This window comes from Lathyrus oleraceus, chromosome 3 (genome assembly GCF_024323335.1).
Source record: "Lathyrus oleraceus cultivar Zhongwan6 chromosome 3, CAAS_Psat_ZW6_1.0, whole genome shotgun sequence".
NCBI classification, from domain to species: domain Eukaryota; kingdom Viridiplantae; phylum Streptophyta; class Magnoliopsida; order Fabales; family Fabaceae; genus Lathyrus; species Lathyrus oleraceus.
In genome coordinates this window covers 293,017,666-293,045,633 of record NC_066581.1, presented here as the reverse complement: position 1 = coordinate 293,045,633, position 27,968 = coordinate 293,017,666, and the positions used below count along the sequence as shown (strand labels likewise).

Genomic DNA, 27,968 nt, shown 5'->3' with positions numbered 1-27,968 from the left:
ACAAACAAGCCAAATACTGGAATGGGTGGTCAGGCTCTTAACCACTGACATTAACCGTCAGGGTGAGCAGATGAAATGGGAGATGAGGGTTAGACCTCATAGCTCTTAACCCTGGCTTGGGTGAGCTTGAACCAAAGAAGGTGTGGGAGTCCAGAATGAGGAACTCTATTCCACAATGACTGACTCTATATACAAGATTTTGGGTGTTTATTCAAAATGCATCTGCACATGGTGCGAGCAAAGTGAAAGACTCAACTGAATAGCAGGGGATGGATTGCACATCCCTTCTATCTTCCAATGCCTCTTCACTTAGTAGGTTTTTACATGTAACCATGCCTCAATGAGGTCTTTAGCACAAAATTAAACAAACAAAAACATGGCCTCTTAAGGAGGGCTTCAGACAGGTGCCTGCCAAAAACAGCAGGTCTTCCAGACTACATGGAGAAAAGAAGTTACCTAAGTGGTATGACAACCACAAGCAAAGCAAAGCAACTCAAATAATGAGTTAAAGCGGCTAAAGTACATGTAAGAAAAGCTAAACCAGTCAATATTTACATTCAGACAAATCAAACAATCAACAACAGTCAGACAACCAATATACACAATGAGTAAGCCATAGAACTCAAATGAGTTAGCCACCCAAGAACCTACAACACAATCAACATTAGTTAAACAAAGCAAATTGTATCTCAAGCAAGGAGATTACAGCATCCATTAGGAATTATTGCTTGAACCTGAAATGCAAAGCTCAAATTGTGAGTACAAACCCCTAGGGCAAAGCCTAGGGTCAAAGGTGGAGAAAAAAGTCAAAATAGAAGCTAAAATTCAACATGAATCACATTTAATCAAGTAAGAACATGTCCTAAAAAGGACCAAGTCAAAAGCATCAAGCAAAGTCATGTAGTGAGCAAGAGAAGACAAAGACAATTTCAAAGCACACAATTGATCATTAAGAATCAAAATTCCATATTAAAACAGAAATGAAGCAAGGTCAAGCCATATGTTAGGAATCATCATACAAAATTTAATGGCAATTGGATCATTATTGAGCATTTCACACTAGAAAGAATGAAGCAAGGTCACATATGCATACATGTTCAATCAACAGTCCACAATTCAAAATCCAGAAATGGTAAAATCATGAAACCACCACCAAAAAATAATAGACAAACACATGAACATTTTGCAAAAAATTGGGAATTAATTGGATGAATTTTCAATTTGATATGAATTTTTGAAGTTGGAAAATATTTGAAATAAAATGTAACACACATGGTAATTGGAGGGAAAGGGAGAAATTGAATTAATTTGAAAACATGGCTTCAGCAGGAATCGAACTCGGTCCAGATAAAAATGAAGCGCGCTGAACAAAATAATTCAGAAATGCTAGCGCCAAGGATCGAATGGAGGGAGGGATCAAAACACATAGCTTCATTAATGCGTTGGCACGTCTAGTCACGGTCAAAAGCAAACGTGGAAGCGGTCAAAGGATCCACAACCAATCAACTGGACAAGTAAGTGCTCGCGTGGCACACACAAGGGACAAAACCCTAGCGCCAGCACTGCTAGTTGTAGGCGGCGGCTCCCACGGCCAGGCAAGGAGGTTTCCACCGTCTTCTTCGTGAAGACGGTGGCTGAACAGTGTACGTTAATCAAATTTTTTCCAGAATTTGCAAATTTATACATCATTTGAACGCTTATGCAATGATGAACATAGATCAAGCATTGTTTTGGCCAAATTCTTCATGAATTGTGAGAATCGAAGAAAAACACATATGCATGTCAAACTTTAAACTCACGTATCTCATGCATTTCTCATCCGTTTTTTTATGAAATTTAGATTAGAATTTTCAGCGTGAAAAGATCTATCTAAACATGTGTATAACATCAAGAATTAAGAGGATCAAATTTTTACCTCTTGAAGAGCAGATCAATGAAACTGTAGATCCAAGGCCTTGCAAGTGTGTAGATCAACTCCTGAGATGATGTTACGAAGCTTGATGCAATAATTGAGGCTTGGCACGATCTAGATCTAGCTCAAATCCCAAATTCTATCTTCATGTTCTTGAGCTTCATGTGCTTTATTCTTCACCAATCCTTCCAATCCAGCACTTGATTTGCACTTAATGATGATCCATGAACACGATTATGCAGTCAAATTAAGGTGTTATGTGAAAGAATTTCAAATTTGGGTTGAGAGAATTTTTTGGAGGGAAGAAGAATTTGGATCTAGAATGTTCAAAAACCTCCACAATTATGTTATGATTTGGTATTTATATGACATGTTAATCCTACTGAAAAAATTAATTAAGCTTGGTTAATTGTGATTAAGTGAAATAGGGTGTGTGACCAAAAATGACAATTTATGTGGTGCATGGCAAATCCAAACGTGAACAGTACCACATGCATGATCAATTTCACTTAAAATCTTCCAATGAACACAATGGCAATGGTATTTTGTTCATATAATGCACCAATTTCAAATTTGTCATTTTCCCTCCAAAATGGGCATGAAAGAACAAATGATCATATGATGAGATTTCATGCAATGTGATGAATGATTTGGAAATTAGAGGTCATGACAAGCAAAATGCAAAAAGAGGCACTCAATTTGGAGTTATGAGTCAAAAGTTATGGCCTTTTGAAGTTTCAAGCACACTTGGCAATGATTGGATCATATCTCCTCAACCCTTCATCAGATGCTCATGATCTTGGACTTTTTGGAAATGGGAGAGAGATATCTTCAACTTTCATGTTGGACAAAAATTCATTTGAAGCTTCTTTGATGTTGGAAAGTTGAGTTGAAGTTGGTCCAAAAACTTTCCATTTTTGGAAACTTGAAATTACAGGTCACTTTCCATTTTGGGAAACTTTTGACTTGACCTCAAATTCTTCAATGTTGATGTTTGTCATGATGAATAAGCATTGTTGGAACATGAACGGGATGAAGAAATCCAATTTCCCAATCAAAAACCACAGTTGACTTTCAATTGACTGACATTGGTCCTTAGATGACCTGAAAATGTTTTGATGAACTTGGGCCTCAACCACCTGGGGAATTGGCTCCAAAATGGACCTCTAGCCCATATAAGCTCAAAATAATGATCACATGATCCATATCTAAATGGAAACCTCATCTCTTGCACAAAGGATTCACTTGAATTGCCTTGACCTGTTGACTGCTTAAGCTGCAAGACAAATGTTAGATGACATATTTTTGTACATTTTTGGTTAGTAATTAAAAGAAAAGCAATGATATACAAATGTAAGCAATGCTTGGTGATCAAGAACCACTCTCAAGAAAGATCCCACCCACAGGGAAGGAAGCAAGGTGTCCAATGATCCTCGAGGCTTATGCAATGCTATGATATGATGCCATGAGGGATCTTAGGGACAAAATTGGGGTCTTACAAGAGACACAAAAGAATTCATCCATACTAAGTGAATTTTGAAGTATGTTGGTTGCTTTCTTATTGTAAATAACTTTGTTCTTATCATCTTCATCCCATGAACTCTTAATCTTTGGTGTTCCAACCCCGTTGACAACACTTGTAGGAACAAACAGACCATTCTCCACAACATCCTAAATTTCTTCTTCCTGTGCTTCCAAATGAGCCTTCATGCGAATTTTCCAAAAGTCAAAATATTCACCAGAAAATAGTGAAGATTGGTTCTACCTTTTTTGGTTAGGTTAAGTGATGAAAGCGGTAAAGTGCAAAAAATAAAGAACACCGAAAATTATCATGGTTCCCCTCACAATCCGAGAATACTCCAGTTCCCTTACAACATGTAAGATCTTCCTAAATAAGACTCTAACCAAGTTATCAAGAACAATCCTCTTGAAACTTATTCCACAAGAAAAGAAAACAATCATTCCTTTTCTTGTAACCTTATCTCCAATAATCCTGGATGATAAGCAACCACACCTAATATCAAACAATAAAATAATATATAGAAGTAGATGAAATTTGTATAATTCTTAAGACCTATTCAAAAGAATAAAGTATTCTTCTCTTTCAAATATGAAGATTCAAGAACAAATACTCTCTAAGTGCTCAATGATACTTTGTTGAATATGATATGAAAGTGTAATTAAAAAAATATCTAAGTATGAAAGTTCTGTAGGAAAAATTATGCAAAGAGATTTTGAAGATTAGTTGAAAGAGGTGAATGTAAAATAAAAATTTGAAATGTATTTACAGTGATGAAAGCAACCACTCAAAAATCATGACAATGATTAGAGAAATTCTGAAAATTCATTAGTGAAATGATATGAAGGTTGCGATGAAGAGATATGATGAAAAGGTGTAATGCAACAAAATATTTTTCAGAATTATCATAGTTGCAATTGATTACTGCAAAGATACAATCGATTGTTCCATGCGCAATTTTTACATAAATTTGAAATTTTGTCTTGTGACAATAGATTGCATCAGGATGACAATCGATTGTCATGCCTGGAGAATGAAATTTCAAAACTGGCGGTGACAAATGCAACTTTGAAACAATCTATTGTTGCCATAGAGAAACAAATTGTCATACTTTGAAAATTGAAAATTCGTCTATGAATATGAACCAAAGTTATGCAACATCTAGAGATTCAACCAAGACAATAGATGAACTTTGAAAATCATTTTAACATGGTTTAAAAGATGAAATAACTTTTTCAATGCATGATTAAAATCTTGAGCACTTGGATTTTATATGTTAAAAATTTCTTATACCTTTAAATTTGATTAATCACATCTTGCAAATGAAATCAAGTGTTCAACATCTTTTCTTTTTCCTTCTTTGATCATATCGTTGTTGAGCTTATCTTCATCAAAATATGTTGGAAGCCTGTCTTCACAAAGTCAAACGTTAGAGTTAAAATCATTCAATTTTGATATATGTATTCTCAAATATTTTCATTCACAAACATCAGGATTCAGCAAAGCTAACATAACATCAGAGTTAAAACAACTATAAAAGCTAAAATAACATACATAAACACATAAACATATCAAATATTATCACAGTTAAAATCAAACATCAGAGTTGAAATCATTCAATATGACATAGGTTTTCTGAAATGTTTTCATTCATAAACATCAGGAATCAACAAAGCTAACTGAACAACTAACGGAACATAAACCACACACACACACACACACACACAGAGAGAGAGAGAGAGAGAGAGAGAGAGAGAGAGAGAGAGAGAGAGAGAGAGAGAGAGAGAGGAAATTACATGATTAATGGTGTTCGTGGTTGCGTCTTGTTTCGTGGATTGAGACGATATTTCAAAAACGACGGTGATGTTCCGTGTGTGAAGAGAGACCAATAAGTAAAACCCTAACAGAGTGAAACGTGAAACTGAAATGTGTTGAGAGTGAGACTGATTCAATGGGTTGATATTCGTTGTTGGTGTTTGAGAATTTTGTTGGGCCAAACATATCCATCCCAATTCCATAATGACCTTACTGGGCCGGTCGGATGAGGATCCATTGGGCCAAAAATGCAAACCTAAACCAACCGGCTTAACCCTTATAAACCCCCATTTTATTAAATCGGAGAATAGACAAACCAACTCACCCGAACCGTTGCTTAACCGACTTGATGGTTTGGTCGGATTGAGCCGATTTTAAGATTTTTGTCCAGCCCTACCAACTACCTATTAAAAATAGTTTAGGATGAAAACAATTTTAAAACAATCCCAATTGATTAATAATATTCATAATTAAAACCAAATAGGTAAGTTATTAATTTGTATCCATTAACATGTTGAAGTTTAATAGCTTAACTTCATAGAAACTAGATACCTAACGATTTGGTTTTCATGGACAACAAAAGTTAAGGATACGAATCTTAACCTTACCTACCTTACACAATTATAATATCTTTGCCTAACAATTGTATCGAGAAATAATAGCTCCCACTACCATAATCAAGTGAACCTATTTGCAGAGAGATTATACCTTCTTTACTACCACATTTGGAGTTTATAAAATTCATCATTCACAAATCACATCTGAATAACACATCATCTTGCACATTTTTATTATCTATGTCCAAGTGGCCCACATTTTTAGTATAAAGAAACTATATAGAACGCATAAATTGTGGGAACAATGGAGACCATGTATATATTTATTCATTGTGATATGAAAGGTAGAGAATATTCTTGTAGAGAATATTCCTTGTAGACCATATAATTTGTGGATAAAAAGAAAAAAAATTAATTGGCATGTGAAAAGGATGCATTAGACAAGAACATTAGCAATCATCTACCACTAAATTGTTGATTTTATTGATTAAATACAACATGCAATCACATATTGACACCTAAAATATATGACATTATGAGATACTATTCATTTTTTTTCTATTACAATTTTTCGTCTAATTCACCCGATTTATGAGAAATATCACTCTATATAATATATATTTTAAAATTTTATCTTTAAACAATGCAAAATTAGAGTTTTTTTTCAAAACACTCTCTCAAGACTATCATTACTTGGCTTGATATATCAATATAAATGACAAGTGACTCAAACTCTCGATACACGGGATTTAATTTTTCGAATACACTCCTTACGTCCAAAATTATTGTGGTTGGTGTACGTATATGTATTGCTGGAATCCATAGATTCTTATATATTGATAAAATTAAATTTTGATTTAACTAAAATTTATAAAATCGACTTATAAAATGAAAGATGAGATTCTCTCTATATATATTCTTTGTAGACTTTATATTTAACTAATGTGGAATTTGATATTTTTTTCAATAAAAAGAATCAAGATCAGCAACTATGATAGAGTTAATTATCAACAACTATGGATGACAATAATTAAAAGAGGCAAGCAGCATAAAGCCACTTTTGAACTCAGGACAAAACACACCCACTACTAATTAAAAAAGTTATGGTAATAATAATTACAATGCTATAAAATAAAGAAAGGTTTTGGAGATAGCATGTAAACGTGGCCTTTTCTTTTTGTAAGAGACAAGAGATTCCACTATTGTTGCCTATTATCAAGTCACTCACTTTCTTATATATCCATAAGCTTTCAAACATGTTTGTGAACATTCATTTGTCAATACACTTTTCCATAATTCTCACTTTTTTCCATTGAGCTCTGGTCCTTTAAAACTTCACGTGATAAAGCATTCAAGAAAATGAGACTATTATCTTCAATGTTCATCATATCTACGGTAAGTCCAAGTAGCATTTCCTTCATTGGCATATATTTTAATTTTCTGTTTTCTCTTTTATCTTAATGTTTTTCTTTGTTGAAAAGTTTAAAAATATACTTTATATTTGAATACTTTGATACTTTTAGCAGTTAGAATATCTGTACTGGCTTCTCATCATGTTACCTAGTGTTCTAAAATACTATAGACAAAACATAACTAATTTCATATTATTTAGTACTGTGGTATTCTCAAAATATTTTTCAACGAAACAGGTAACAACACAAAACCAAACAAACATAAGTGATGATTAAAGAAATAGAAATTTTTTTATGCAATAATTTTTTTTAAAAACTAACAATTATTGTTAATAAGTGTACTTAATTAATTTAAACAATAATTGAGTGCCTTTGGACGAGTTAATTGAAATTTTTTAAAAAATTTAAAATTTTAAGTAATTCAAATAATTCAATAGAAAATAATTCATTTTAAAATTCTTTTGTTTGGATAGAGTATTAAAATTATTTATTCTTAAATTTTGAGGTTATTTTCATAATTTTAAATGCGAGTCAAATTTGAAATATAAAAAATAAAAATCAATTTATAATTTTTTAAAATTTGAAAGGATCGATTTATAAAATTTGAAAATTATTTGTAATTATTTAAATTTTTTGGGAAAGAGTTTAAATTTTTATAAAATATGAAGACTGTCTTACAAAATTTTAAAAATTAATAATAAACAATTTAACATTCGCATTATATAGAATGAAGAATCAATTTAAAATTCTTTATTTTTTAATTGTCATTTTAAATTTCTTAAATTTAACATTAATAAAATACTCAATAAACTTACATATTTTAATAATTCTTCATATTTTTAATCCAAATAATAAATTTTGATTAAATCATTTCAAATTTTCTCAAAAATTAATTTATTTTCATTAAAATGTTTATCCAAACATCCTCTAAATGTCCTGGTTCAAGTGACAATTCTTAACACTACTTCCCAATATAAATAATTAATGCTATTTTTCCTATAATACTTTTAAAAATTTATTATTCTCTCTTCTCCTAATTATATAATTTTATCTTTTCCATATAATTAATAAATAACAAATTTATAAAAACATTCATAATTTCTCACTTTCATTCCACATTCATAATTTTTCTTAATATTAACAAACATGTAAGATTAATTATTGTTGTTATTGTCCTAGATTAGCAACTATACTATCTTAACTAATTAATAGATCAAATGGGTTATGAACTAATGTTTTAGTTTGTGTCTCACATCAGTATCATTTAGTATTATTTTTCCACAATTTTATTTGGATTACATATGATATTATAATTTAAAATTTAACCTTACATAGCAGCAATTTGGAAAGGATAAGCCAACAAATATTTGTGGTACTAGTTTAATATCTATTAACTTTAACCAACTTACAAACAAAATTTGACATCCGCAAATATTTTAAATAAACAATTTGGATTGGTATTGATAGTTTAAGAGGACATGTGTCCAAAATCCCTCTTAATCAAATAGTTTTGCTTGGTTGTCCTCTTTCTAGAAAGGGTTTTCTTTTTTTGACTTGATCTTCAAAGGGATCATAGGACACAAAACAACAATATCTTGTAAACAGATTAATAAAAAGGTAACTTTAGTTGAAGGTACCAAGAGGAAATTCAAAATAGGTACTACAACAATTCATAAATCACAATCATCTAATATCTCTAACAGAAGTTAAACTCAAACACACGACAAACAAAGATGTGGTCATGTCATCTACTGCTTAATTTCGGTTTTCTTTTTCTGCCACAATCGATCGAGTCCACTGTCAGCATCTCCCTGGAAATAAAAAGGACAGAACATGAAATTGTGACCTAAGAAATGCAATCCATAACAACTAAATCATTAAGGTGTGATCATGCCAAGATTCAAAATACAATATTGTACACTATAGATAACTAACATGAATATAAAGGTTAAATATATTTTTCTTCACTAATTACTAAATATTTTTCAACCCTACATTAATAAACATATCATGATTTAGTCACTCAGCAGAAACTAAAATCACAAATTTCACTATGTTTTTCTACAGAATGAAAGCTGATGCAACTTAACAATTTTCAGTTAGTGTTTTTTTTTTTACAAAAGTTTATAATGTTAAGTTTTTTACTTTCACATACTCTTCTTGAGACCCTTTTTTTTCTTACAAAAGTTGATAATGTTAACTTTCAGTTCTTTACCTTCACATACTCTTCTTGATACTGCTGATTATAAATAGCAGTTATTTTTTTACTTGTATAGATTAGTTCAAAATTACCCAAATTTCACGAAATGAAATTTATTATACGCCATTTATTTCTTTGCTCAGTTTCAACAAAAAAATTGCCAAATTTGACAGAAACCAAACTAATAATTTGTAAATTTTCGCGAAGAAATATCTATCTCCAAATAAACTAATAATTTGAAAAGAAAAAAAAAGAAGCAAACCTAGTATAAAATACAAATTAAACTACTGGAACAGAATTACAGGGCATGACATACCAAACAAAAGAATCAAACCATATTCTTCCCCCAAAAAAAAAACCTTAAAAAAAAAGGTAAAATACCAATAAGAGAGAAACATAATCAACAATATTAATTTAAAGCTAATTCAATTTGTGTTTGATGATAAGCCAATGACAATCAGAGAGCCAATACTACAACAACATTTCAAGATCAACCCAAGACAAATGTATATAATCTGATTTAAATACCCTAAACATTATTGGCTATCCTCTACACGCAACGCAATTGTGGAAACGAATACTTGGAGCCTCGCGGGACCAAAATAAACGGCAAACTATGCCATAGAGTTTTAACATTTCTGCATGCACAAGTTCTAGTTTGAACTTGAAACTTTGGTTAAGCTAAAAGAGAACCTTGCCAGCCCATTCAACTGTTCTTGCATACAGGATTGTTATTCAATATAAATGACTTAAAATTAACAATTAAATTCTATACAATACATAACCCTACTTTACTCTCCTAAATCAACAGAAGTCAAGTAATAATAATAATAACAAAAAAAATCCAAAAATAGAGTAGAGAGTAAAGACCTGTGCGCGAACGTAGCCACAGAGAGCGAAAGTGGAGAAGTGACCATTGTAAACACCGCTTTCATCCAAATGACCGACGTTGATCTGAACCGAAGCATGATCCTTGGCGGTTATCAATCTGTTTGTAGCAGAACTGAACCAAATCCACAAATCAGTTCAAATTCCATAACCAAATCAACCATTAACAATAAAAAATAAGAAGTTATGAAAATGTAATACCATTTTCTAGGAATATAGAGCTCGGTGATTTGGCCTTCTTCGTTCTGCATCTTTAGGGTTTGTGATGAATCTAGAAACCCCTGAATTATGAAATGAGTATTTGTTTTTAGTAAAAGAAAAAAACAAATAATAATAAATCCAACAATCCTTGAAATCACTTATTATGGGCCGGGTTTTCGATATTAGCCCAATTAAAGTCTCATTGTCATGGCCTAACATAAATCAGCCGCACCTCCCTTTTTCCAATGTCTCTCTTATGAATGACTTTTCTTTTTTGAGATTAAGGCTGTGTTTGGATGGATGAGATGAAATAGAATGATATTCTATTATTTGGATCATTTAAAATTCGATGAAATAGACCGGAATGGATTCCATTTCATTCCATCAATTACCATTATATTTTCTTCCTCCAATTTGGACGGAATGAACAATTTGCCTTATTCTATTCTAAAATTTTCAAACTATGAAATCCATTCCACTCCATTTCACTCAATTCATTTCATGATATTCAAAAATAACATAAATTTACATGTAAAAACACGAAAACAGATGGTGAATGCAACAGTAGAGAGCGGTGGGGAGGGCAGTAAGCCAAAGACAGGAAAGTACAATGCCATGGCAGCACATCGTGACTTCTGAGTTTTAGACTAAGAAATGTGGCATTATCTCGTTTACTCAATTGATTCAATGGACAAGAATAACTCAATTTTTTATTTAAAAAGCATTCCGAGTAACCGACCCATACACTGTGAGCTGCTTGGAGAACACAAAGTGTTAAAACATAATTTCAGATACTAGACCAAAAAAAGAATATTTATGTAGTTTTAAATTTAAAACATTGTTAATAGTAAGATATAAATTCAAGAGCCTCAGAGATCTTGTGTTCAAAACTCATTTATAAAAAAAGTAATATGTTACATAAATTGATAGGTGTCAGGTTGTAAGAGAGATCCTTCTCCTACTCACGAGGCTATGTTAAATTGCGGTTAACACCAACCCTCAAAAGACACACTATTATCACATCACACGTGCGCCTACATACTCGTTCTTTCCTTACTTTGTTATTACATCAACTGTCACTACTATGTCTCTTTACTAAGCAAAACAAACGCTCACTTTTGCATATATACCAAATACCCTTTTCATCATCCACATGCAAATTTACCACTTTTTCATTTCATTAGTGCTTTTCGACTTTCTCAATTCTTCATGTACCGTTTTCAGCTCTCAAATACATCATGTTGTTACTTTAAAAGTCTTGGATCTTGCCAACTGAAGTTTTAGCCTCAAGGAAGAAAGAAAAAAAGATACTGCAAATTATTATAAGGTTACAACGTTTCTTATTCTGTTGATAAAATGTTCTTTGAACCTTTATTATCTTGAAATTGTTGTTTCTGAAGCATTGCTGGTTTTGTTGCAGTGCACTTACTCATTTTTCTATCTGGAATATGGTTGCTTTTGGCAAGAAGTTGAGAGAATCACAGATTCAAGAATGGAAAGAGTATATATATATATATATACAACTTTCATGTTTTTTTGTTTTGATATTTGTTCCAAAGTTAGAAAATGTTTTGCTTTGATTCAGGTAACACATGCTTTAACTTTTTTCCTTCTCTAGATACTACATTAACTATAAGTTTATGAAGAAGAAAGTCAAGAGATATACAGAACAAATTGAGGTTGGAGCTCAAAATCACCATAATGTTCTTCGCGACTTTTCATTGCTGCTAGACAATCAGGTGAATATATATATAAGGATATGTTTGGATTGGTGTCGGTATTGGTGTCGTGTCTGGTGTTTGTGTTTGTGTCCGTGCTTCATAGGCAACAAGTACTTGAGAATTTTTTTTCTTTGCTTGAGTTTCAGATAGAAAAAATTGTTTTATTTTTGCTTGAGCAACAAGGAGTTTTGGCGGGGAGGCTTTCGCATATTGGAGAAGATCACCAAAATCTTCTACAGAAGCCAGATTGTTCAAAGATATCTGAAATCCAAGGAGCATATAGACAAGTTGGAAGAGATTTATTAAAGCTTCTTTATTTTGTGGAAATGAATGCTACTGGTTTGAGAAAGATCTTGAAGAAGTTTGATAAGCGATTTGGCTATAAATTCGCCGACTATTATGTCAAGACTCGTGCAAATCATCCTTATTCTCAGCTAAGACAGGTTCTACGGCACGTGGTAATGTTTCTAACCCTAATATATATCCGGGTTAATGTTCAGGGTTGTCTTAAGTTTTTCGAGGTCCTGTGTAAGTTAGTCACGATTCATCTGTGACAAAAACAACTAATGGCTTTGTTTAGTCATGGTTTAACCGTGACAACTATATTATGAGGCCCTGTTTAGCTCAACCTAACCATAGAAAATTTGAGGCCATGTGCTTTACTCCATCTTGCACACCCAAGTTAATGTTACATTACTAATGTTGCACAATGTAATGTTGCGAAATGTAAGGTAGTATTTTGTATCATCTTTTGGTATCATGTAAAAATTTCTTTGCAGGGAATTGGTGCTGTTGTCGGAGTCTTGTCTCATAATCTTGCAGACATTCATGATTTACAAAGGTGTCGAGGAAGCTACATTTCTATATATGACCAACCTTCTTATGCTCATCAAGTTAGTTCTTGATCCATTGTTTGCATTATACTATTATGGTTGGTATTCTTCAAACACATGATGAGGATTTCCTTTTGAATTTTTCTTGAAGGATCCAATTCTTATATCTATTAAAGCAGCATCAGACAAATTATCCAACTCAACAAGTTTCCTTCAGTTTTTGGGAAGACATGCTTTTATCATGCAGCAAGAGGAACTATCTCCATCTCCGTCCGAAGAAAACACTATTGATGAAAGATATCATTTTATGTCACTTCTTTTGAACTTGGCAAGCACATTTTTGTATATGGTCAATACTTACATCGTTGTACCTACTGCCGACAACTACTCTTTGAACCTCGGAGCTGCTGCAAGTGTTTGTGGTGTCGTCATCGGTTCAATGGCTGTTGCACAGGTGTTTGCTTCTGTTTATTTCAGCGCGTGGTCAAACCGATCGTATCTAAAACCTCTTATATTCAGTACCATTGTTCTTCTAATCGGAAATGTCATGTATGCATTGGCCTATGATCTTAACTCAGTAGTAGTTCTTCTTATGGGACGACTTTTCTGCGGGCTAGGCTCTGCAAGGGCTGTGAATAGGCGTTATATCAGCGACTGTGTACCGTTGAAACTTCGGATGCAAGCATCAGCAGGTTTTGTTAGTGCAAGTGCTCTTGGAATGGCTTGTGGTCCAGCTATTGCCTGTTTGTTACAGACTGAGTTTAGGATTTATAAGTTGACAATGAACCAAGACACACTACCTGGATGGGTAATGGCTGTTGCGTGGCTCGTTTATCTACTTTGGTTGTGCACTTGTTTCAAGGAACCAGAAACCGTTTGGGCTTATGAACCAGAAACTGGTATGTATATGTCACCTAGGTTCTTTGTATTCATTTTTTTATATGGTATTACTTTTATTTACGGTTCTCTAAACGCATATAGGAGAACAAACAGTGCATATTGCAGTAGAGAATAGTCCTACACAACCATTACTAATAAATCCAGAAGCAAAAGAGCAAGATGTGGATGTTGAAGAAGAAAACGACGATGACGAAGAAGTTTATGATGAAACTGAATCTCAGAAACCCGTTACTTCTATTGCGCTGGCGTATAAGTTGCTTACACCATCAGTAAAGGTAAGGAACCTGTTATGATTCTTCTTCCTTTCTTAACTTTCTTCAATTATTCGAAGTTTGATTCAATCTTTTGCACTAACTATGAATACTTTAATTAGGTTCAATTGTTTGTGTATTTTATGCTCAAGTATGCAATGGAGATATTGCTTGCTGAATCAAGCCTTGTAACAGAATACTATTTTGTTTGGTCAACAACCAAAGTCGCCATTTTTCTTGCATGCCTTGGTCTTACTGTTCTTCCTGTGAATATTATTATTGGAAGCTACATCAGCAACATTTTTGAAGAAAGGTAGACCTTCATGTTTATAATATACTAGTGAGGTCCGTCTTAAATATTTAGAGGCACCGAGTTGATTAATTATGGTTCAACCGTGACAAAATAAATATGGACCCTATTTATTCATGGTTTAACCATGGCAGACCTATTATGAGGTCAATTGTTGTAGTCCATCTTATCTTGCACACCCTCAAAGACGGCCCTGATCCTAACTACAAATTGATATGAGATCTTTACTAGCTGATTGGCTTGTACTTGCAGGCAAGTTCTACTAACATCAGAAATCATGGTTTGCATTGGATTACTCCTAAGTTTCCATACATTTGTCCCTTATTCAGTAACTCAATATGTTGGATCGGCTCTTATCACATTTGTCTCTGCTGAAGTTCTTGAAGGTATATATTATTCTCATATTAGCCTGAAGTTTTCTCCTTGAACATGGCTTAATATTATTGTTTTTGCATAAACAATCCAGGAGTTAACCTTTCACTTCTATCGAAAATGATGTCATCACGGCTTTCTCGTGGAACCTTTAATGGAGGATTACTGTCAACGGAAGCGGGAACTCTGGCTCGAGTTATTGCAGACGGTACGATAACAATTGTTGGGTATTTCAGCGAAAGTAAACTACTGAATGCCACTCTACTCCCTGCACTACTCATCTGTATCTCATCCATTGCTGCTACCTGTTGCACCTACAACTCTCTGTATTAATATAACAGTAGTTACCATTTCCATGAAAATCAGTGATGTATAAATATATATATATATATATATATATAGATACTGCAAACTTTCAGGAATTTTTATTTCTTTACCGTATTTGTAGTAAAACAATATCTATTTAATGAAATATCAGTCTATTTCACCGCATTTTATTCTGTCATATTAAATTTGGTTATGACTTATGAACAACGTTGATAATTTGTTGTTACAAGTAAGTTTCTTAAGAGCTTCATACTTTACATTCAAAGCCATTCGTTGCAATTTTCGTCTATAATAATTCTCATTATTAGAGATATAATAGTTAATTATAAATTAGTTATCGAGAACAACAAATTCATCATTGCCAAATATAAAGACATACAATGGTGAATTGAGCTTTTATACAAACTGTACATGATAAGGTTGATAAGCCTATTTACATGGGATCATAACTAACTTTTCTAACTAAATTAAAAAAACAGTTATGACAGTTTGGAAGCCTTAAAAGCCTTGAGTACCGATTGCTTGTGATGCAAGTTACTTGTGATAACCATGTTCTCTTTTGATATGATGTATCAGTTTTTCTTCCTGCAAGAAAGCAATATTCACACCAACTGATGAATATCCCAGTTCTTGCAAATTTCTTGGTATCAACAGACACTTTGATGGACATGGCGCAAGTATTATGTTTGAATCGAAGGTGAGACTAGTAGAACAACTACCGAAGATAGTTAGTCTCCACTCAAGTTGGACAAACTACCGCCACATTTGCTGAAGCCGCCAGATCCTGAGAGGTCCTTAGTGAAGGGTGGATTTTCTTCTGGTTTGATCCATCCATTATTAATTCCTATTGTTATAATGATATGTTTTTTTGATCAAACATACCTCTCAAACTAGAGTGTATGATCCAAGGATTCGTTATCATGTTTCATGCCATGCTCTGTCACTTTACTTCAAGTTATGGTATTCTCTAGACACTTATTTTATCCTTCACCTTGAGGACAAGGAATATTTAGGAGCGGAATATTGTTAAACCTCTTCAATTTTGTAACTGTTATGAAATTAGTAGGAAAATTTGTGGGTAATTATTAATTATTATATTGGCGGGAGCAATATATTTTAGGGTTAAATATGTTTGTGTTCTTCCTAAATATCTTAATTTTCGTTTTAATCTCTCAAAATATTTCCTTCAAAGAATGATCTTTTTAAAATTTTGTATTCACACTTTTCATCCCTAATACTAAAATTGTTGCTAAAAATATCGCTAATTCAGTTGCTAAGTAATAAACCGTCGATAATTCGGTCGTTAAGTTGTAAAAATCGTCGTTAAGTTGCAGGAGAGACCAAAAGTGTGGATGAAAATTTTTAGGAGGACCATTCTTTGAAGGAAATATCTTGAGGAATTAAAAACGAAATTTGAGATATTTAGAAGGACCACAAACATATTTAACCTATTATTTTATTAATTATCTAGGATTATGTTTAAAATATATAATGGACGAAAAGAAATAGTACTTTATCATGGAATTTGATAGGGAAAATGGTCATTTTGGCATTAGGGAGGTGAAGACCCTGAGAGTTCTACAATATCAATATGTAATTAAAGGGATTTGAAAATTTATATCAGTTGGTTTCTATCAATTGATATCTGATCCAAAAAGATTCTGCGAGTGTGTTGGAAATCTTGGAGACAACTACATAATTGATCCCAGGATTTGATGGAAGGGAAGCCTATTGGTGAGTGATCCACGTAGAGAAATATTTTAGGTTAAGAAGAATGAGTGAAGAGATAAAGTTTGAGTGGGGGTGTTACATTTGCATTGAGAGGAGATTCTCTTGATTGGCGACTTTCTTGGAAGAAGAGCAATCAAAATACTTGTTGGTGGGATTTGTTCAAAAACAATTCTCAAGAAGTTCCAACTAGAAGTTTGGAAAAATCATTTGGACTAAAAGAATGAAGGACACGAAAACTACAACCTATATCAAATTCAACATGAGAAGAAAGAACAATTGGGTTCTTAAACTATACAAAAAACTTGTGATTATTTTGAGAACACACCGATCCAATTTTTTTTTGAAAAAGTAGATTGAACAATAGACACCAAATCTTATCATAAGGGTGATGAAGTGAAAAATAAAGATTCATTGATGGCTTCTAGTGAAGCAAAGGTCCAGATAAGTGACGGAGAGTTGGCTATTTCATCATATATATAAGACTTGATATTGTCGATGTTTGCTACTATTCATAAAATAACATATTGGAACAAGAAATTTCCACTACCGATGCCACTGTCCCCACAACAACTAGTCATGAGAGAGCTACCATTAGCAAGAAAATTTGATCCTAGGGAAATTTTTTCTATTTCATGTATAAATCAATCTTTATGTTTCAAGTTATGGGATTCAAAAGGATACATCTTTATACAATGTATTTCTTTCACCTTGAGGATATGGTGAATTTTTAACAGTAAAGTATTGTTCGACTTCTCATATGACTTATCGATTATGTTTTTAAATAATGATTAATCATATTATTAAGAGTAGCTAGTGAAAAATAATTATATTATTAGGAGCATTTATAGCTTATTAATTATCTAGAATTATGTTTAAAAAATATAAGGAAAAGTAGGGAATACTAGTTTATCTTGAAATTTGATAGGAAAATGATCATTTTGGCATTATGAAGGTGCATACCCTGAAAGTTTTGTAATATAATTCTATAATCAAAGGGATTTTCTTTTTATCTTATTCTATATCAATTGATTTCAAATAACTAGTATCATATTAGTTTTAATTTGAGATAAGAAAATCACAGAAAAGGAAAAACATATATGTTAGAGTTTGACTACAACATGAAAAAGTGTATTAAGAGTTTTTTATCATCGGAATGAGCAGCCATCTTTCTGCAAAAAGCTCGAATGTGGGTCTTTGGATAGGTGACCCCTTTGTATTTTTCAAAGTCTGAAATCTTGAACTTGGCAGGAATATTCACACTTGGCAATAGGAACATGTCAGCAACATCCAACCTAAAGGTATCTGGTCCTTTGAGAGATTTCATCATATCCTCCAGAACACGAAACTTCATCTCCATCTCAGCAATTGGTGATCCAAGGGCATCATAGAAGATATCATGATGATTATCAACTGTCACTCTTCCAAGGATATGAGGGTTGACTGTAGGCATAAAATTTTGATTCGCAAGGCTCCCTTCAGTAGGTGGATGAGCACCAACAGGTGGGTTCATAGGGATTTATACTTGAGGATTCACCGGAGGTGGTACATGAGGATTTTCAACAGCATTCCTTAGAGAAGCTTGTCGGAGTTCTTCTTGGCTCCTAGCCATAACTTCTTGACCTCTGGCCATAACTTGAATGACTTCTATCAGTTGACCCATCTGAGCGCGCATGTGGGTCACCTCCTCCCTCAATGCAGCCTAGTTCTGCTTCAATTGATCCATGGGCAATCTTTTCTTGCTTTGAGTGTTATGGAGATGCCAGGAAGTCAGCTAGACTATGGATGATTCTGGACAGAAGGGTAAAGTGGTAAGTTTTCTGGCTTTTGTCTCATGATATGCAGAATGATACATGAATATCATATTTGAAGATTTTATGATGCATGAGTGCATGAATGCATGAATGAATGAAATTCACGCATATGGATTCAAAAGATCGATGTACGGATGAAGGATAACACTGATTGCTTTCCACATAGGGATCTCACCAAGTATGATATGGGGACTTAATTTAGAAGTTTTAGAAATTAAGTGGCGACTCTGCTGTGAACATTTAGAAGGTTATAAACAGGAACCCCAGAGTCATGGATTCATCTTACTTTTTGTCGCTTACGGAAAAAGCATGCTAGATGAAAACTCCATCAAATGAATCTATTCTGGGTGAAGTCTTCGTACTAACCCACGCGAGAAAAGATTCTTGGGGACCCTCACTACGCGACCATCGACATGAGGTTCTAGACCAGGGTCTTAGAGTCATGGATTTCCTTGACTGTTGTCATACCCTCAAATTTACCCTACCCCCACATCATCTTCTTGAATCCTAATTCATGAGCATACATCCCATACATGTTATCTCATATGCATATATACCTAATGATCAACAATAATCCATAAATTCAAGGCATGTGATTCATATGTGAAGCCTCAAGACCCTCTAATCATGTTGAGGTGTGCCCAAACCACCTTAACCCTAATCTTCTTCCTCAAGCATCCAAAAATATTGGAGGATCATTCAAGTCATCTCACTCACTCTCCAAACCCAATTTGGATGGTGAGTTTCCTTTGAAGACACCTCAAGATTCATCTGGTCACCCAAGGACACTAACCATAATTCTTGACTCTCACCTGGCTTGTACAAGTCATGATTCATTATGGATCTTGACCATGTAATTATGGACCCCTCAAATCCAATTTTTTTCATGCCCCACACCTTTGAAACATCTCATATGATCCTTGCATCACCAAACCCTAATTCATCTGGCCTTGGTTCTTGATGAAACTTGTGGCTTAAGAAACCCTAATTTGGGCATCCATTGATCATTGACCTTGCTTAGTTTTGATCATCCAATCACCCCAACATTCATTCAACATCAACTCATGTCCATTACAATCAAAATCTATCACTTAAACATCCATTCAATCAATGTTACAAGTACTTGGTGTGGTCATGGTTTTTCAACTTTCAATGCATTTGATCCACCCATGAACTTGACCTAAAATCATCCCAAAAAGGTCCAAATCTCATTTCCCATCTGGCATGATCATATGAGCTTAAAACATCCACCATTGTGCCTTGGAAATCAAGAAATCCCAAAATCACATTTTTAGGTCATGTTGGATGGTTGCATTTTGGCAAGAATGACCTATCGGAAGTTCCAAAGACCATAACTTTTTCATTTCACAAGATTTTTAAATTCCACTTTGATCCAAATGTCCTAAATAAGTTCCTTTCCAACTTTGTTTCAAGGTTCAATACCTAATTGAGCAAGGGCCTCAAAATTTGCATTGGCCAAGTTGGTCCAACATGCCTACCATGCCCTAAAACATGACCAAGACCACTACTTTAGCACATTGCCATTTCCAAACCACAACTCCTTTTGATCTGGTTCTTTTTGCATCTAATCAAGGACATGTCAAAGAACAATTGAAACATGTTTTAGACAAAATGCACGATCCAATTTCATTTGGCCTTGGTTCAAACATTGATGATCATCCTGATTGGCCAAACTAGACATGTTAAGAAAGATTTTGCATTTCCATTCACCAAGCCCTCAAAACACTTGGACCTGATCCCAATTGCCCCCTAACATATTGCATATGGTAGTGTGGTTTAATTCAAAGTCAACTTGGATGCCAAAACCTCTCCAAATGCAAAACCTGATCCCATTTGCAAATTCATATTTTTTTCCCAAATTGACAAAAAGTAAAATCCATAGCAGGCCATCCAAAGCCCTGTGTCTGTTCCAAATCGATGCTAAGGACTAAGGTAAAGTGATCTGGAGTGCAAGCATGGTCAGACAAAAACCACACCTGTCTCTCCAAGTCCAACCTTGAGCATGCTTCGAGCTCCACACCATTCTGAAGCAAACCTCCAATTTCTTCCCTCCTAACCTCCAATCACCTTCCCTTTAATTGGGTAAGGTGTCCCCTTCATTTTACAAGCTTCCAAAGCCACAAAAACCCTGCTGCACATTCGATTTAAAGCAACCAAAATAGAGTTTCCATTTTCGAGTTTCAAAGTGTTTCAACCTCAAACAACCACCCAGAGTCCATCACTGATCTTCACTTAAACTTTCCAAAGTCCTAACTCACCTTCCCCGAGCCTCATCTAAGTTGAGCTAAGTCATCAAAACTTCACTCTGAGATCGATTTTGATGAGGTAGTTCCACTCATCCCCCATCTCTGAAACAAGTTACCATTCACCTCGAAATTCCCTTATAATCATTAACCCGAAACTTTTGGATTTGATTAGTCCATATTCATAATTTATTTTTTAAATTAGCTCAATTGTGTTCATCTGGTTCGTGGTGAAATACTCCACACTCAGAGCTAATCAATGGCTCATGAGTTTGGAGGATGATTTGTTTTCATATTTGAAAGTTAGTTCCATATTTTTGAATCTGATCAAAAACACATATTTTCAAGTTTGGATTTCTGAGTTCCAAGGTTGAAGACGACTCTGAGTCGTTGCTTCGCGTAAAAATTTGAAATCAAAAGGATGTCGTGTCCTATTTTGGTTGGCTGATTCGCGTGCACTTCCATTTGAATTATTATTTTTAATATTTAGTTTGTTTAGCGCGTTGGTTGACGCAATTGGGCGCTTGGCCTGGTGGGAGACGGGGTTGATTCCCCCTGTGACCCTAAGTTCAGGGGTTCAACCCCAATGTGTGTAAAATGTTTATGTCATTTTATTTCACTTTGCATTTTATTTTATTTTTACCATATTTATTTCTAATTCCATTTTATTTTTGTACCCATTCATTTTATTTATTTTGAAAATTTGTTCAACATGAACCCTTATTATTTTTGTCCCTAGTATTTATTTATGTCTTGTTTCAAGTTATTTGGATATTTTTTGATGGACTTATGAGGCCTTGGACCTTAGGGCTAATGAAGTCTACCTTTGTCATGATATTGATTGGTTTAGGGTTACTTGAACCTTCCTTGTTTCAAACCTACTAATGAATGACCAATTGATCATTTATGGTACTTTGAATCATGGATAGGTTGCCCCTACACCAATTAACTTGGATCATTTGACATGTAGATGAAGTCTTGTTTATACATATGTTAACTTGTGATTTCATATAATACATTGTTACTTCTTTTGGTTTATACTAACTTACTAACCTCTTATACTTAATTGTTTATATTACACACTAACCCTTTATTATCTTGTTAATATTATATTTTGATCTTATAACTTGCTTAACCTAATAACTTAATCAAAAACTTAACTTTTAACCTTGAGTTTGCATAGTTTACCTTTTGTCAATCTATTGATAGATGGACTTAGGGTTGAATAAATTTCATTGGTACAAATCTATTGTAATTTGATCCTTTGATCATATTCAATACTTTGCATCAGTGATAAGTTATCCCCTGATGCGCCATATTTTGAATCTATTGACCTAAGGATAGTTAATCCTCAAATGTTGGTCCATTTATTCATAATACTAACTTAACCTAACTTTACTAACTTTGATTATCATTAAACTTTGATATTATCATTTTTTATTTTTTTTGTTTACCTTCATGTCATTTACTTTGCAATTTACATTTAAGTACTCATCATCATCATAGTCATTGTATAAACTCATCATGCATGTTTATCTTATTGTCATTTATCTTTATTGTTATCATACATTAAAAACAACAAAAACATGATAAAATGATAAGACCAAAAGTAATTCATTCCACTTAATCAACTTGGACTTAGAGGATCCCATCATAGGAACTTTGCTTGGAGGCCTTTTCCATACTCTTTTTGATACTTTGTTTCAAACTTTGGATTTCACATGTACTTACATACTATTTGTAAGAATGGCATCATGGCACCACCTTAGAGGGACATGTTTGTAAGACCATTATACTTTGTTTAGCTTAGGTCACTTTTGTACACACAAGACTTTCTTTTGGGCTACCTTACAATGATACCCTTTAGTTTCTTGTTGGTTACTTTGCATACCTGTTGTATCATCCAATTTCATAATCAAATAAACAAACCTTTGATACAATGTCAATTGGAGTTTTCATAATCAAATTCAAAACATATTAAGACTATGATTAATATTTTCCGCCACGAGCCTTAAGTGGTGGAGAATGAGTAAGAATGAAGCATTCCTACCCTTACTCTAATTATTTTGGATGCAAGACGCTTGGCTTATTGTCTAAAATATTCACCTCCACCCATAGACTTTAGCGCAATCTAATCACAAAAAATCTTTTCATAAACCCTTCTTCAAGGTAAAATCAACACAACCCATCAAACCCTTATTTTTTTTCGTGCCTTAGGGAACCACTCCGCAAACCCTTTTCTCAAAGGTAAAATCAACAAACACACAAACATTTTCTACTCTGAACTACGAAGCTTTGATTCCTCATCCCCGAAGAGTGATACATAGGCACAAGGGCCACAATCATTGGCGAGCATAATAAACAAAAACTCCCAGAGTCCAATAATTTTTACACACTCTATTGTAAATAAAATAATAAATGTGATAAATACCCACATACGTAAACAACCCAAATGGTTCCCATGGAGTACCATGGATGTGAGCGGTGTTAATATCTTCCCCTTGCGTAACCGACTTCCGAACCCAATTCTCGGTTGCAAGACTGGTTCCTTATCCTATTTTGCATTTCTCGTGCACATATCTTTTTCGAGGATTTTATCGACTATTTCCCCTCGCCTCTCCGAGGCATATAAATAAAATTCGCTGGTGACTCTTCTGTTTTTTCCTCTCTTTGGCACTTCTTTGTTAGTCTCGGTTCCTCGTTATCCGATCCGAAAAGGTCTGGTGACGACAGCTGGTGACTCTGCCGGGGACAAACTAGAAGGTCGAGAAAAACAAGAAAGGGGGGTTTGAATTGTTTCGAGGATAATAATTTTTTTTTGAAATGATACACACGCAGAAGTAAATAATATCAACACTGAATTTTTATACTGGTTCGCTTGAAATTCAAAGCTACTCCAGTCCACCCGGCCAAGGTGATTTCGCCTTCAATAAGGACTTAATCCACTAATCTTGAAAGATTACAAAAAGGTTCGTCTAAGAGGATAAAGATCTATTAGCCCTCTCAAGTTTACAGACTTCACAAGTCACTTGAGGAGTAATCAACGAATAAATAGAATTACAGTAATGCTAGGTGCTTCTAGGTAAGCAGAAATTACACAAGGTAAGAGCAAAAAGAAATGTTCACACTTTTAGAGCAACAACTTGTGTGAGAAAGAGAACGAATAATAGATATGAAAGTAGTGTTGTATTCTCGTGTGTTTCCGTTGTCTTCTTAGTGAAGCGTTCCATCCTTTATATAGGAGTAATGAGAAGACCGTTGAGTGACAGTATCTTTGGCAATGACGGATGATTAAAGTCATTAATCTTTGTGTTCTTTCCAAAGCAGTTTTTGAGGCGCTATAACATTCTTCCTGAATTAGATTCTTTCCATAAGTGGAAGTCTTCATAGCTAAGTCTTTGGAAATATGATTCTGAATCGGAAGGTTCAATTATCAGAGTCTCTATTCAACAAGTGTATCCTTCAAATAGTTGTTGTGGCTGACTGTCTTCAAAGGTTCTTCCATTTGATTACATCAGAGTGTAAAAGCTTCAGATCCTAGAGTGCGTTCTTCCGCTTCAGAGTGTCTGATCTCTGTTTGTTTTGTACGCTTCCTTGATCATAGTCAAAGCTTCTGCTGAGTATCTTCTAAGTGATTATTCTGAACTAGTATCTGTATCTGATGAATGTCTATCTGACTTCTTTGATTAGAGTCCTGCACACTTAGATAAATTTTGTTAGGATACCATTTTTGTTTCATCCTTTGTTATCATCAAAATCTTAGAGATAAATTGTAGATACTAGATTTGTTCTTACAATCTCCCCCTTTTTGATGATGACAAAAAAAATTCAGAGTGATGATGAAACAGTGATATAATCAACAAAAGATAATATCTTAGAGTTAGAAGAGAGGTGACTCCCCCTGAGATGGATCATCGGATTTCTCAAAAGTTCTTACCAGACTATCCTTGTGTGGCAGCTAGTTTGTACCTTAGTTGTTATCCTACATAACTTTAGTTTTCATAAGATATTAAGATATTAGTATGCGCAGTGCAGCAAGAGGCTTAGATATATTTTCATCAGAGTTGTTTTTATTCTCCCCCTTTTTGCCAGACTCAAAAAGACAGCAAAAAAAATAGGTAAAAGAAAGTTCATATATGATAAAGATAGGTACAAGTAAGCAGCAATTCAGAAAGAGAGCACAAAATACATAGCAGAAAACATAAGGAAAACAACAAGAGAAGCCTAAGTGCCTAAGGGTTTGGAGACAGAGGCATCCTTTGGAGCAGCTGGGTCAGCAGGTTCTGAATATTGTTGTTGACGGAGTCCTGATGATCCAACCGTGCTTGCACTATCTGTTGCTCCTTCTGCAGCTCTTCTAGAGTCTTTAGGACCAGAGGAGCGAAGCCAGAGTTCGATTTCTCCCCCTGAGTCAGAGCATCAGTGCTAGCCTTTGCAGCTTCTTCCGCAGCTATGCGTGCTGCTTCTTCAGCGTCAGCTTTTACTTTTGCCTCAACTTCAGCAGCAGCAGCAGCTTCAGCGACAACCTTCTCTACAGCTTCTCTAACCCGTTGCTCTTCTTCTAGGCAAGCTTTCTCTTTTTCTTCTCTTCTGGCCTTTTCCTCTACCTCTCTGACCAATCGTGCCTGAAGCCTTTCTCCAGCGTCTCTGATAAAGTCGTTGCGGACTTGTTCAGAGAGGCCTTTCAGTTTGAAAGCCTCAGATGTCATCCATCTGACCACTATGTTCCAGTGAATCCTCACTGCAGAAGGATCATCACTGATACTAGAGTTTATAGATAGAGATCTGATCTTCTCCACTGAAGACTCAGCAAAGAAAGAGATTGCTTCTTCTAGGGTGGGGGAAGGTCGTTTCTGGTTCAGTGTCAGGGGATGGGGATGTTGGTGGTGTTTGGTTGGTGTCAACGGGAGTCTGAGAGGTATGGATGATAATGTTTTCAGAGAGTGATATGATGGGAGTATCAGAGGGTGGTGTTGTGGGTTGTTCAGGTGGTGGATTTGGTGGTTGTTCAGATGGTGGTGTTTGGGGATGTTCAGATGGTGGTGGAATTGGTTGTTCAGGTGGTGGAGTGTTAGCTTCTGGTTCAGGTTGTTGTTGTGTGGCAAGAGCACGAGCCTGAAGCTGAGTCAGTGTAGGGGATTAAGGGTCATAGGGTTCTGATTCAGATGATATGATGTATTAGGGTGGAGATGAAGGTGTGAAGGAGATTGGTGAGATAGGTTCGTTAAGCATCTCAGCTTCAGAAATTGGTAGGGTTGTGGTGGAGAGATTGAATTTTTGAAACGGAGGTGATGGTGGGTTAGAGGTTGGAGTATCAGAGGGTTTGGTGGTAGAGGGTTGGGATTCCGATTGAGTGTAGATATGGGTGGTTTGGGGAAGAGAAGAATCAATTTGCTTTAAATTGACAGAGCGAGAGTGAGGAGGCAGAGACTTACTTGGTGATTTAATCAGAGGGACCGGAGGTCTGGAGCAGAAGTTTCCCCCAACTTTTCTTTCTTGGCCTTCTTTGACTTCTCAAAAGGTTCTCGTTGTCTCTTCATGAAGTTAGGTGGATGCTCAGGCAACCAATCCACAGAGAACTCTGAAATGTCAACTCCTTGGCTTGTGATATCCTTCAGATAATGTGCCACAACCTCTGGAGGATCAATCTTGGAGAAGAGGTAGAGGCCATTTGGAATCTTCCTATGATCCTTGAGTGCTTCCCATGAGGTATCTAACGAGGGTTTCACCCTAACTTGCTAAATCACTCCCATGCTCTTCAGATTGCGAGCGTTCAGAGGCATTCCAATGTCAACATTGACATCTTCCATCATATTGTGATGGATCAGGTGGTCCACCAACCTGCTCTCGATCAGAACGTCGGAGATAACCCTTCCCAGAGGGATGTAGGTTCTGGGCTTCATGTTGTTTTTGGTGTCTTTGATAGAGTCTCTGAGGTATTTGAAGAGCAGTGCTGGTAGATTCAGCTTGAGCCCTTTGTGAAGGCAGTAGAGTATGCACTTATGATCCGTGTTGATGTAGTCAAAAGAGTTGGAGGTTGGGCGGTGATGAATGGTTCGCAGAATTATCTTTAGCCAGACCCGGAGGTTCTGGTGAATGTAGCGGTGTATTCGTCACTTTATGATTTATTGACTAAATCAAAAGCAAAGCATACAAAGATAGAGTCGCCACCGCACTTCTATTTATCCAAAGGAGTGGCTAGAAAGCGAACAAAAGCCTAAGAAGTTTTACAAAGAAAACTAATAAAAAGGGTACAGAGATCTGGGTAAGGGGGTAATTATGCAAAGGGAAGGTGTTAGGCACCCAATGCATCCTAGGTACTCCTAGGGAACCCTTTTCACAACTTGTTGTAAAAATTATTTGTTTATGAAATTATTTTGTGCAAACATTGATTGAAGGGATGAGAAAAGAATATATAAATTTTATTATTTTTTGTGTTTGAATGGATGAACCCATTGCCTACGTACCTTTTCATGAAAGATAAGGATCAAAACGCCGTAGTTCGGCTAAAAGATTTCCAAAAAGTGAGTGGATTGATTTTAAACAAAAGTCTTAAGGTCTTTCATTATCAACGGGAGAAAACTCAACCTATGCGACAATCCACCATGTGAGAATAGCTTCGACATACTAGAGGGGTTAACCCTGTTATCAATATGGAAGACTTACGATTCGATCACTAAGGATGCGGTGAGATTCACATCAACCACTAAGATAATTCAGATCTATGGCTAATGTATGAAAACTTGATTAAGAAGTGGACAAGGGCCACAAAAGCAATTGAGTGGGTTGAATTAACCAATTAGAGTTATTCACAAAATGAAGTCAAAGTATGAATTAGAATTCAATTACAATGAGTATTAGTGAAAATGAAGTTTGAAAATCAGAGGCTTAAGGCCTAGGTTTCTAGTTTTGAAAACAAGTGAAAATGTTTGCACAAAAGTTTT

General features: G+C 34.8%; 3 protein-coding genes across 3 annotated transcripts; 1 reads left to right on the top strand and 2 right to left on the bottom strand.

Moving 5' to 3' along the window:
* The first annotated feature begins 6,965 nt into the window (after positions 1-6,965).
* Positions 6,966-15,384, top strand: LOC127127142 (SPX domain-containing membrane protein At4g22990). Its single transcript, XM_051056255.1, has 11 exons — positions 6,966-7,198; positions 11,729-11,831; positions 11,925-12,005; positions 12,123-12,243; positions 12,372-12,683; positions 13,005-13,118; positions 13,210-13,957; positions 14,040-14,233; positions 14,332-14,522; positions 14,772-14,905; positions 14,986-15,384. Exons 3-11 carry the CDS (start codon positions 11,953-11,955, stop codon positions 15,222-15,224), a joined length of 2,106 nt encoding a protein of 701 aa, XP_050912212.1. The 5' UTR covers positions 6,966-7,198; positions 11,729-11,831; positions 11,925-11,952; the 3' UTR covers positions 15,225-15,384.
* On the bottom strand, positions 8,809-10,666 carry LOC127127143 (40S ribosomal protein S21-2). Its single transcript, XM_051056256.1, has 3 exons — positions 10,505-10,666; positions 10,286-10,418; positions 8,809-9,026 (listed from the first exon to the last, which is right to left on the bottom strand). Exons 1-3 carry the CDS (start codon positions 10,552-10,554, stop codon positions 8,964-8,966), a joined length of 246 nt encoding a protein of 81 aa, XP_050912213.1. The 5' UTR covers positions 10,555-10,666; the 3' UTR covers positions 8,809-8,963.
* A 9,872-nt stretch (positions 15,385-25,256) lies between the features above and the next one.
* On the bottom strand, positions 25,257-26,834 carry LOC127130923 (uncharacterized). Its single transcript, XM_051059877.1, has 3 exons — positions 26,772-26,834; positions 25,851-26,145; positions 25,257-25,690 (listed from the first exon to the last, which is right to left on the bottom strand). Exons 1-3 carry the CDS (start codon positions 26,832-26,834, stop codon positions 25,257-25,259), a joined length of 792 nt encoding a protein of 263 aa, XP_050915834.1.
* Between the last annotated feature and the right edge of the window lie 1,134 nt (positions 26,835-27,968).

Excerpts from the sequence above, each read along its gene's own strand:
- LOC127127142 (XM_051056255.1), top strand. The coding sequence starts at position 11,953 with ATGGTTGCTTTTGGCAAGAAGTTGAGAGAATCACAGATTCAAGAATGG. Across the intron at positions 12,006-12,122 it reads CAGATTCAAGAATGGAAAGA|ATACTACATTAACTATAAGT; the intron begins GTATATATATAT and ends TTCCTTCTCTAG. Across the intron at positions 13,958-14,039 it reads GGCTTATGAACCAGAAACTG|GAGAACAAACAGTGCATATT; the intron begins GTATGTATATGT and ends AAACGCATATAG.
- LOC127130923 (XM_051059877.1), bottom strand. The coding sequence starts at position 26,834 with ATGGAAGATGTCAATGTTGACATTGGAATGCCTCTGAACGCTCGCAAT. Across the intron at positions 26,146-26,771 it reads GCAATCTGAAGAGCATGGGA|CTTCAGGCTCGTGCTCTTGC; the intron begins GTGATTTAGCAA and ends ACACTGACTCAG. Across the intron at positions 25,691-25,850 it reads CTTCCCCCACCCTAGAAGAA|TCCGCAACGACTTTATCAGA; the intron begins GCAATCTCTTTC and ends TCTCTGAACAAG.
- LOC127127143 (XM_051056256.1), bottom strand. The coding sequence starts at position 10,554 with ATGCAGAACGAAGAAGGCCAAATCACCGAGCTCTATATTCCTAGAAAA. Across the intron at positions 10,419-10,504 it reads CTCTATATTCCTAGAAAATG|TTCTGCTACAAACAGATTGA; the intron begins GTATTACATTTT and ends GATTTGGTTCAG. Across the intron at positions 9,027-10,285 it reads GTGGCTACGTTCGCGCACAG|GGAGATGCTGACAGTGGACT; the intron begins GTCTTTACTCTC and ends TTTTATTTCCAG.